We start from the raw sequence: 12,102 nt of genomic DNA on the forward strand, positions 1-12,102 counted from the left end.
CGGACTATTACTTGTTCCGGTCGATGCAGCACGGCTTGGTGGATACACACTTCAGAAATTACGAGGATGTGCGAAAATGGATCGACGAATGGATTACATCAACAGACCAATCGTTCTATCGTCGCGGAATCTACGCATTGCCCGAAAGATGGGAAAAATGTATAGCTAGCGAGGGAAAGTACTTCGATTAATGTATTTTTTGCTTTTGATGTCGAAATAAATGAGTTTTTTAAACAAAAAAACCGCAGGAACCACCTAATACTTTTGGTTGTGTGAAAATGTCTGATTTTGTGCCAAATAATCGTCATTTGCGGGAAGTGTTGATTTTCTTATTTCATTCAAAGAAAATGGCGCCTGAAGCGCATCAAGAGTTCCAAAAAGTTTACGGAGATGCTGCTCTAAGTAAAACAACGTGCCGTGATTGGTTTCGTCGCTTCAAAGACGGTGATTTCGATGTTGACGACCGTCTGCGTGAAGGAAGGTCAAAAACCTTCGAAGACGCTGAATTGGAGGCATTGCTCGATGAGGATCCGTGCCAAACGCAAGAACAGCTTGCTTCAGCATTAGGAGTTACCCGCCAAGCCATTTCCAAGCGATTGCATGCGTTGGGAATGATTCAAAAGCAAGGAACTTGGGTTCCTTATGATTTGAAGCCAAGGGACGTTGAGCGTCGTTTTTTCGCCTGTGAACAACTGCTCCAGCGGCAAAAAAGGAAGGGTTTTCTTCATCGCATCGTGACGGGTGATGAAAAATGGATTTATTATAGCAACCCAAAGAAAAGAAAGTCATGGGGACTGCCCGGTCATGCTTCTACGTCGTCGGCTCGGCCGAATATTCATGCTACGAAGGTTATGCTGTGTATTTGGTGGGACCAGGTCGGTGTTATTTATTATGAGCTGTTGAAACCGAACGAAACCATCACTGGGGAACGGTATTCAATTGATGCGATTGAGCCGAGCACTGCGCGTAAAACGGCCACAATACGAGCAGAGGCACGAAAAAGTGATTCTACTGCATGACAACGCTCGGCCTCATGTTGCGAAACCCGTTAAAACCTACTTGGAAACGCTCAAATGGGAAGTCCTACCCCACCCGCCATATTCCCCAGAATATGCGCCGTCCGATTATTACTTGTTCCGTTCGATGGCATATGGTCTGGCTGATCAGCAGTTTCGTTCATATGAAGACATCAAAAAATAGCTTGATTCGTGGATAGCCTCACAAGACGAACGCTTTTACCGTAACGGTATTCGAGCTTTGCCAGAAAGATGGGAAAAAGTTGTAGCTAGCGATGGACAATACTTTGAATGATTCATTTGTAACCATTTTTTCACAATAAAGTTGCATTTTCATAAAAAAAACAGCGAGAACTTAGTTGCGCACCTAATACTTTCCTCAATCTATTTTGATTAATAATGATTTTTTACTGAATTTTTCTGAATTTGTACTGGAATATTACTGAAATAGTAATAAAATTATAATAAAATTTTAACAAAATTGGGCTAGTTGTGAATACTTTTTAGAAACATTTCTGCAAAAGTTTATTATATTTTCAATAAATTATTTCCATCAGAGCGGATAATATTTTGAAACGTAAACTTAAGTAAAAAATTATTTCTTATATATTTCATATTTTTGTTATAACTTTTTAATAAAGAATTTTAAAACTTATTTTTATATAACATTTTTTCTTATTTCATTTCATAGAACAAATAATAAAGTTTGTATGGAAAAATCTGGGATATCCTCTCTGTTTAAAATGTTGGATAGGAAATGATAGAAAATTTATCTACCACCATATTGTATGGTGATTTTGATTCACATATTTCACAACTCATTTACGAAATTTTATAAGTGAATTCATAAGATATGATTAAACTACATAGATATTCTTTTCATTTTTATCTGACCATTTTGTAATCATCATTATAAGTAGATTTATTATGAAAGAATATTATAAGTAGTTTATTATAAAATAATAATAAATACGTAATGCGATATTTATTATAATTCATATATTCATATTATAATAGAAATATCAATTTATTATACAAACATCAATATTCGAGATGATTAAAAAGAATAGTGTCATAAAATATGATTAAAATATATAGAAAATCTGTGTTGTACGGCTTCGGTGCATGATAAGTCGTATAAATCAGTATAGGAATTCTATCCATTTCAATCATATCCAATTATTTTCTATCAAATATTTTAAGCAGGGCTGTATAATTTATTGAATTACTACGTATGCCTGTATTTTTAATTACTTCAAATTTTTTAGTAGTTCAAATTTTTTAATATTAAATTTCTATAAAGGAGATAGAAAAAGAGAGGAATTACGTTATAAATCTTTCAAGAATGCATTATGACTATTACTAACTTACACATTTTTTAGATATTTCTGCAATTAAATGAAGTTCTTGTAAAATAGTAGATATGAGATATGATAAATATTAATACACCATAGGTGTAAAATTTTTAATATTTTTTTGCTACTTTCCCATAAAAATCATAAAAATCGTATTTACCAATTTCTGCATCTTGGGCTCTGCGTCCTGATTTTTATTTGAAAATTGTTCAGCCATGGCTGTAACTTTATTGTAACCAAGCGCACTACCTTCTTGAATCTTCTTGCCTATACTCTTGAGAGTATTGTCTATATCAGCGTACTTACTATAGGTATCCTTTGGATCGTTGCCCCGTTTCTCCATTTTGATCTGCCGAGCTAGAAACTGAACAAAACATATACACATCTGAAAAAGTGTAAAAAAGTCAACGTTATTGAGTGTTTTGTGCTAACCTGCTCGCGACTCCATTTTGGCACTCTTTCAATGCGATCATGACGTACGCTGCGACCCATTTTATTCTCCTCGATTTTTTTTTCAATTTCTTTTACATTCCAATCAGTTTTCTCGATTTTACCTGTACAAAGGATTGTACTATTAATCTGTAGCGCACAATACAATGTTTCAAATAAATTAATTTTAGTAAAATGATATACACAATATAATTTTAACTCTGAATTATTTAAATTTTCTTTAATTAAAATTCATCTTAAAATTATCTCAAAGTTATCCCTAGTAGCATAAAATGTTGGCGCAATATTGGGAAATTATGTAAATCCAATATTGATTGATTTCCTAACATTGATTCAATATTGTAAATCCAATATTGATTGATTTCCTAACATTGATCCAATATTGTAAAATGGATATCGCCTCTTATTTAACCAATATTGGTTGGCAATATTGGTCCAATAATATTAGACAATATTGGGCAAATATTGTAACGCTCTTGCGTTACGTGCGATGGTCTTAGTCGGTACGGTCCAAGGTTTAGGCTTAATAAATTTGAAGCAGTGTAACAATAAGTATAAATTATGTGCAACAATAAGTATAAATTATATTCTCGAATAAGTGTTATTTACAATTATATACAAGTAGAGCGACGCCGTTGGTGCGTGGTCGCGTTTTTGTCGTGATGATAGCTGCGTTTTTGTCGCGTTTTTGTCGCGATGACAGCTGCGAGCGTCCGGACTCGTGCGCGGTTCGCGGGACGCGGTCGGTGTTGTTTCGCGGTCTTCTATCGACCGCGCTGTGAGTTTGTGTACTCAGCGGGATTTAAACGGTTGTTGATACCGGCTTTCAATCGAGCCGGTTTCGAAACGGTTATTGTCGCGGTGTGTTTCGCGACTTGTATACGCGAGATGCGTTATGCGACGTCGGAGCGGTTTGCTAGCGCGATGATACGTTTAGCGTCGTTCTCGAGAGCGCTCCAATGCGTTGGAGATCTCGGCCGCGTGGTCGGTGTTCTCGCGGTGGGAATAAGCGGGACTAGGTAGCGGATGTCGACGTCGTGAATCACCTCGGTCGACGAAACGGTACTGGTAGAGGATGTCGACGTCGCATATCCAACTCGGTCGACGGGATATCTAGGAAGTGGTGAGGCGAAAGGTTCGCTACGAGTTCTGTGCGGTTGAGCGTCTCAGAGGAGTTCTCCGGCGGATCTCTCTTGATATTGTTTTCGCATCCGCTTTTATACGCGAATTTTAGAAACAGCGAAGCTGTTTGTTGATTTCGCGGATGTTCGGCGCTTTGTTACGCGGGTCTTCGCCGTAAACAATTGAATAATTGTCGTAACGATCTGTTAACTTTCATGGATCGTCACAATGTTAAGCAATAATATTTACTCAATTTTTTCACGTTGGACATTAATTGGATCATAATGTGAAACTAGATATTCCTAGAAAATTTATAAAATGTTCCTAAAATCCATAATTAACATTCCAAAAATATCCCAAAGTATTCCGGAATATTCATAGAATTTATAAGGAATATTCAAGTAAGCACAAAGAGTTCCACTTTTTACAAATATTGGCGAATTGATTGAAATGAAGAATTAGTCAGCATTTGCTGACTTTACTTGAAATTTAAGATTACTTGATTCCAAATGTTATATTACACTTAAAAATTCTTACTAACACTGGGATTTGAAATTGGACTTGAGGCACCTATAGATTATGAACTTATTGCTTTAGACACTATATCACTTCTTCGATCTATATAAACGTCTTATATTTTGTCTATATATGTTGCAATTAAGGCAATAATATAATTTTTTTATATGATTTAATTTTAATAAAAATTATATTTTCCGTACTTTTATTATTAATTTAAACATTAACTAGTGAAGTGAGGTCTACGAAACATATTCCGCATATTCCATTTCGGCCTTAAAATTTGTATAGTAAAAATTTTTTATTGCTCTTATTAAATAGACAAAGTCATAAGAGATTATAAAATAACGTGTAAATGTTGAAATATAATATTGGCAATAGATTATCATTTATTCAGAAATCAATATTAATATTATAATTAGGAAATATTGGCCAATGTATTAGGTGGTAAACTTAGTTCCTGCGGCTCACGGTTAGATGACGTTAGTTGTAGGTGTAATTTATTTTGACATCTGAAACTGGCTGCATTTTAGAAGTTAGACATTTGTCAATAAAATTCAGTGCGAAGAGATTCATTTAAGCGAGCAGTGCTATTTTTTCTTTTGATTAAATATGGAACGTGATAAGTTGTTTTTTCGACATGTGCTGCTTCATTACTTTGACTTGAAAAAAACTGCAGCTGCAGCTCATAAATTGCTTTTCGAAGCTTATGGCAATTATGCTCCATCGGAAAGAACATGCCAAGTATGGTTTCAGCGATTTAAGAGTGGTGATTTTGATGTCAATGATAAAGAACGCTCAGGCCAACCGAAAAAGTTTGAAGACACCGATTTGCAGGCATTATTGGACGAAAACTCTACTCAAACGCTCCAAGAATTGTCTGCAGCATTAAATGTTACTCCGATGGCTGTTTCCAAACGTCTACATGCAATGGGAAAAATTCAAAAGGAGGGAAAATGGGTACCACACGAATTAACCGCAAATGCCATTGCGAATCGCTTAAACATCTCTATTTCTCTGCTCGCCAGGCAGAAGAAGAAGAGTGTTTTGTGGCGCATAGTGACTGGCGATGAAAAATGGATATACTTCGATAATCCAAACGAAGAAAATCATGAGTAGATCCTGGCCAACCATCGACATCCACACCAAAGAGAAATATTCATGGCCACAAAGCAATGCTTTGCATTTGGTGGGATATGCACGGCATCGTTTATTATGAGCTACTCAGACTAAACGGAAGTATCACGGGGGATCGATATCAATCACAATTAAACCGTCTGAATGAAGCATTGTTGGAAAAAAGGCCAGCAGTAGCCAGCAATCGACGTAAAATCATGCTTTTGCACGACAACGCTCGACTACACGTTGGCAAAGCCGTCAAAGAAACACTGATACAGCTCGAGTGGGAAGTTCTCCCGCACCCAGCGTATTCACCAGACTTAGCTCCTTCGGACTATTACTTGTTCCGGTCGATGCAGCACGGCTTGGTGGACTTCAGAAATTACGAGGATGTGCGAAAATGGATCGACGAATGGATTGCATCAAAAGACCAATCGTTCTATCGTCGCGGAATCTACGTGTTGTCCGAAAAATGGGAAAAATGTATAGCTAGCGAGGGAAAATACTTTGATTAATGTATTTTTTGCTTTTGATGTCGAAATAAATGAGTTTTTTAAACAAAAAAACCGCAGGAACTAAGTTTACCACCTAATACTTCCAATGTAAACACAGTATCGTATAATTGTTGTAAACATAACATTAGTCGTTCATTAGCCTTTATTCTATATATAATTTTCATATTATGTTGGAAAATATTGGCCAATGCACTTTCAATGTAAATGCAATATTGTGTATTTATTGACGTGTTATATTGGTAATAGATTAACATTTATTCTGAGATCAATACTAATTTTATATTGGAAAATATTGGCCAACGTATTTTCAACGTAAATCCAATATTATATAAACATTTGACAATATTAGTTATATATTTGTAATTATTCCATGCCTAATTGGCTTAACATTGAGGAATTTGGCCAATATAAATGCAATACTATCTTATTATTGACACGTAATATTGGCAATAAATTAACATTTATTTCTTTAAACAATATTATATTGGCAAATATTGGCTATTGCATTGCCAACATAAACACAATATCGTGCAATTGTTGAAATATAACATTGGCCGTACGTTGGCCTTCATTCTATATGTAATATTCATATTATATTGGGAAGTATTAGCCAATGCATTTTCAATGTAAATGCAATATTGCGTATTTATTGATGTGTAATATTGACAATAGATTAATATTTATTTTAAGATCAATATTAATTTTATACTGGGAAATATTGGCCAACGTATTTCCAATGTAAATCCAATATTATATAAATATTTAACATACAATATTAATAATATATTGCTAATTATTGCATGTTCAATATTGGCTGAATATTGGGAAATATATATTCCCAAGATAACCAATGTTTAGCCAACATAAAGCTAACGAATTTTGCTACTAGGATATATGTCATTATGTATTAAAGAATATATGTTCCTCGCATATAATTAGATAATTAATAAAATCATACTTTTATAACTTTCTAAAGGCACACCGTTACTAGGTTACTAGGAGAATAATGGATAGTATGCATACATGGACAGCGGATCTTAAAGCAATCTTTGACTTTGAGAGACTGACAGTTGTACCACCTAGTACAGTAACATTGTTTCTCTCTGTAGTCGCCGTGCGCTCGGGATTGTGTTAGAGATGTAGTTTCCAAACGGCATCCCTAAGCGTTATATAGGGAGGGGAGAGTATTGTGAGCAAGGTTGGGTACGCATAATACTTCACGTTTTATGCGTAAAGTTTTATGTACAGAAAACTCGAGTATAATCTACGCAGATAAATAAATGAGGTTTTCTGCTGCATAAAACTTCTTTTAGAGCTATTCTACATTTGCATAAGCGTGGTCGTAAATGCTTCTATATGATTACGACAACCAATCAGAATAAAGTAATTAATGAATAAAACATTCTGATTGGTTGGCTTTATAACTATTTCGTATATAAGACAAAGCATAAATATTTGCCCATGATCATGAAAAACATGAAATTGTTAAATCTAGTTCATCGTTGTATTCTATTTTTTAATTTCTTTATATCTACATGTATATGTTGGTTCGACCTCCTGGGGGTACGTACCTGGTACGTCCCTAGGATTCTTTTCAAATTACTTATTTTTTGGCGAAGCCGTACCGTTTCGGTGATGCACAATATCTCTTCTCAAATCATGGAATGGTATATTAGTGCAAGCTGCCTGGAACTATATATTGAAGGAAGAAAGATTATTTTAGGTTAGAGTGAGCATATCTCAGGAGTTTTCTGCATTTTCTGCATGTTTTCTGCATATTCTGCACGTTTTCTGCGTATTCTACGCGTTTTCTGCGCATAATAGACATTTGATGCATATTATGCGCACAATTGTGCATAATACCTTCCTGCCACGCATATTACCCATCCCTGATTATGAGCGTGGAACGTCAGGTAGCTCAGTAGTTTAGAACAATCGCCCGGCAAGTGAAAGGCCCGGGTTCGAGTCCCAGTCTAGTAAACCGTGCTCTCGATATTTCTCTCTGTCCGGAACGAAAAAGACGCAGGTCCCGAACGCGTGGCGTCCTGCCGCCACCTAATACGCCCTCCTCCTTCTGTAGAGCATGTATAATAAGGTAGTAAGATCAAACTCATATAACAAACTCATAATAAAAAACTTAAAAAAAATATTTTTATACATAATAACCAAAATAAAGTATAAAAACTTGGCGTGCCCGAGTCGTATTTAGAATATTAGTCTTTACTGTAAAAATTTAAAATGTGTATGTGTTTGTGGGGAGGAGGGGGAAGGACACATATGTGCTTGTTTTAATACGATCCGGGCACCCCAAGTTTTTATACTTTAATTATTATATATAAAAATATTTTTTTAATTTTTTGTTATGAGTTTGTTATATGAGTTTGATTTTTATATTGGTCTTTTGTATCAGTTATATCTATTGTAATTTAGTAATAATGGATCATTAGTTATAATCTATTCTAATTTGATAATAATGAATCATGTACTTGAATCATTTTACTGATTTCATATATTTTAATTGAGTTTTATTTTTTTTTAATTTTTTAAATAAAAATGTTTTGTTAGGTTGCTTTTTTACACAACCAGAGGTTTTTAATTGAGGTCTTTTTAGATTTTTTATAAAAAGTTTTTGCTAGGTACAATTTACTCGTCTTTATATGTATTTTACGTATTTAATACTGGCGTATTTTTTTTACTTTTGTAGTCTTTTTGTTTTTATGATATCACAGCTTTTTGCATGAATTAAGAAAATCTTATTATGTTTGTTCCGCGAAGAATTGTGTAAAAAAAATTCTGCAAATTGTGTAAAAATAATTCTGCAAATTGTGTAAAAATAATTCTGAAGAAATAGTTACATAGTTTAGAATAGAATAGAAATAGTTTAGATTGTCCACAAAATATATCGATATCATTTACGGATTGCGACGAGAAACATTCTGCTGTGCATGTCATACTTCAACTTTTTGTTTAGTTTTATATAAAATCTGCTTCATTTGCAGAATATAAATTTTTTTGTATAAAATCACCATTTTGTTATACACTCAACTTTCAATTTATTTTCAGATGACATTCTCTCCAATAAGTTTTGTTATATTTCTAATATAATTTTCTTCAATATATTGCATTTTATTATTCTATATGTTGCATTATATTATTATTTGTCAACATAGTATATTTATATTTTTTAATAGTTGCTACAGCTTGTTTCTTATATTTACAACAAATTTCTATTATATAAATTCCTTTCTATATGCGTTTCTTTTTATTTATTACTTTATTATTCTTGTGTCCCAGATAACAAAATGATTTCAGTGATATTATGGTGCGCACATGCAGTGCGTATAATCCGCACGGCTTGCACGCATATTATCATACAGATACGTCTTCATATGAGACCCATATTGCTCGTACACGTGCGACCTCACGTATGCGGGTCATATGAATCTCCACTGGGGTGCGTTCCGTATTAACGTCCGCATGACAACTTTTCGTTCAAAGCCGTTCCGTTTAACAAAGTGTGACGTCATAACCGCGTTTCGTTTCACAATTTCCGAACGCCCGGGCGACAACTTTTCGTCGTGCTCGGGACTTCGATGAAAAACGTCTCGCATACGCAGAACAGCACAGTGTAATGAAGCGCGACGATGAAACATATGTAGAATTGCGTTGTAGGTTATGTTTATGTTCTGTCACTTTTGTGTTTGAATATAAACATAAAGAATATAATATATTTGAAGTTTTATATCTCAGTTTAATTTTATTTACTTTTAGGTACAACCTGTTATGGATAACTTAAAGACAGCTGGATTAATTGTGATCAGTTATTTAAACAAATTAATATTTTTTGATCAAAGCATTGACAACAATGATGAAGAAGATAGTGATGAAGAAATAGAATTGTATTTGCACATGTTGAAAGTCCGCATTAATAATCCAGTAACCAGGCCTCATCGCATTGAAAATTTTATCGAACAAGTTGTCGATATGTCTACCGCTTCCAAATTTCAAAGCCACTTCAGAATAACCGTGACAAGTTTTCAATGGCTTTTAAATCATATAGCTCCGCTATTACAAAGTGCTCGAGCAACTGGACACCAAAATATAGATCCAAAACGACAATTACTCGCCTTTTTGTGGTTATTAACAACACCAGAGAGTTTTCGATAACTAAACAAGTTATAAAAAGTACAAAATATTCATTTTCATATTCAGTATAACATTTTCCTTATTTTGCAGATCAGTCGGTAGTCGTTTTGATCTAGGAAAGTCTACACTATCTATTTTTATGAACAACGCCAACAAATAGCATTATCTTTTCAAGCTTCTGCTGGAATAAAAGTTGGTGCTATCGATAGAACCTATATTCCTATTAAGGCTCCAAGTTCAAATCCGAATGTCTATATTAACAGAAAATGTTTTCATGCTATAACTCTGCAAGTAATATGCGATAATAAAATGTCAATTCTAGATTGCTTTGCTAGGTTATCCTAGCAGAATATCAGACATCAGAATTTTTTGAAATTCGCCAATATACGAAGATTTCCGAAATTATCCAAATAATTATTTTGATGAAAATCAATTTATTATCGAGAATAAAGCATATCCTGTTTTGCAATGATGCATACCTCCCTACATTAAAAGAAGAAATATTACGGAGACAAAAACATTTCAATACTTGCCACGCCAAGTCTCACCAAGTAGTTGAACGTTGTTTTGCCCTTTTATTTGGAAAATTTGGACGACTGAAATATTTTGATATGAATCGAACAGACTTCATAGCACCAATAATAATTGCTGCATGCATTTTACATAACATATATTTAAATAACCAAGAAAATGAAGAAATACGAACTATGCTTATAGATGAAAGGCTTCAGGCAGTGGTGAATAATGCTGGCAATGTCAATCATGAAGCAGCTAATTATGACAATATGAACGTAGCAGAACTTGAAAGAGAAGGTCACGCATTACAGGATAGTGTCGCAGAATATTTGTATCCATTTCAATAAAAGTCACATATTTCATGAATCATTGACTTTATTTTATATCCAATCTAACGATGTGTTACTTTTTCCATTTACAGTTTATTACCCAGACACCACGATGTCTAAAATTGACGCATAAGATATCTTTCTGAAATATCTTAAAGATTCTTAAAGAACTCTTAAAAATATCTTAAAGTTCTCTTATGCGTCGATTTTAGACATTCTGCTCACTAGGTATTTTCGATCTTTTTCAAAAATATAGTTTTATTTGAAAATTTTATACATCGTAAAAAATTGCATTGGAAAAAACTACGTAATATATAATATATAAGTTTTCTTAAGAACTACTTGAACACAAAGTATCTTAACTCAAATAATTGTACTTACAAACTACTTGAACGTTAACTATATTTTTAACGTTAAATATAATTATTTATTTATTTCGCAGTAATTTCAGATAATAAAAGTAATATCACATGAATTTCAGTATAAAAGTAGTATCACATATTTTAGTACTTCCTACTTTTTACAACAGATAGCTCGGTTAAGAGTTCCATTTCAGAGTTGCGGCAACTTTGACTTCATTCCATAAGAATGATAACTGTACTTTTAAAATATTATAGATTACACAATTTAGGTTTCTTTATGTTACAAATATAACAATTTTGGAGCAACATTTTCGATACCTCTGTTTTACAATTCGGCATATAACATAAAAAATTAGAACTATTGTAAAAAAATTAAAATATTTCTTTCATATTAAAACATTTCTTTGATATAACAATCTCCATTACGATATCTTAGTGATCTATCTTGCAATATAGGGTGTATACCTATGAAATGCGGATTTTCCTAACAGATGGTGCCACACATACGTTCTTACGCGTGATGATTTGACATACAGGGTGTTCAAAAAGTCCCGGACCGGTGAAATATCTCGAAAACTAAGCATTTTAGAAAAAAATGTTTCAGATAAAAGTTGTGGCGTTTAAAAAGATGTATTTACTGATCACATCAGTTTGAC

General features: G+C 33.7%; 1 protein-coding gene across 7 annotated transcripts in view; it reads right to left on the reverse strand.

Moving 5' to 3' along the window:
• The window catches only part of LOC116843356 (F-actin-monooxygenase Mical), an 874,436-nt gene that overhangs the window by 503,641 nt on the left and 358,693 nt on the right, over window positions 1–12,102 (reverse strand). For 6 of the 7 annotated variants that reach the window (XM_032813731.1, XM_032813733.1, XM_032813727.1 and 3 more), the window contains 2 exons: window positions 2,804–2,925; window positions 2,532–2,756 (listed from right to left, as the gene is read on the reverse strand). In XM_032813731.1, coding sequence (XP_032669622.1) covers window positions 2,532–2,756; window positions 2,804–2,925 — 347 coding nt within the window. The remainder of the gene's footprint in view (window positions 1–2,531; window positions 2,757–2,803; window positions 2,926–12,102) is intronic. The other variant, XM_032813730.1, reaches the window with a different exon arrangement.

The sequence above is a fragment of the Odontomachus brunneus genome, unplaced genomic scaffold (assembly GCF_010583005.1).
Source record: "Odontomachus brunneus isolate Ranch 3 - 2012 unplaced genomic scaffold, Obru_v1 Obru_scaffold_032, whole genome shotgun sequence".
Taxonomy (NCBI): Eukaryota; Metazoa; Arthropoda; class Insecta; order Hymenoptera; family Formicidae; genus Odontomachus; species Odontomachus brunneus.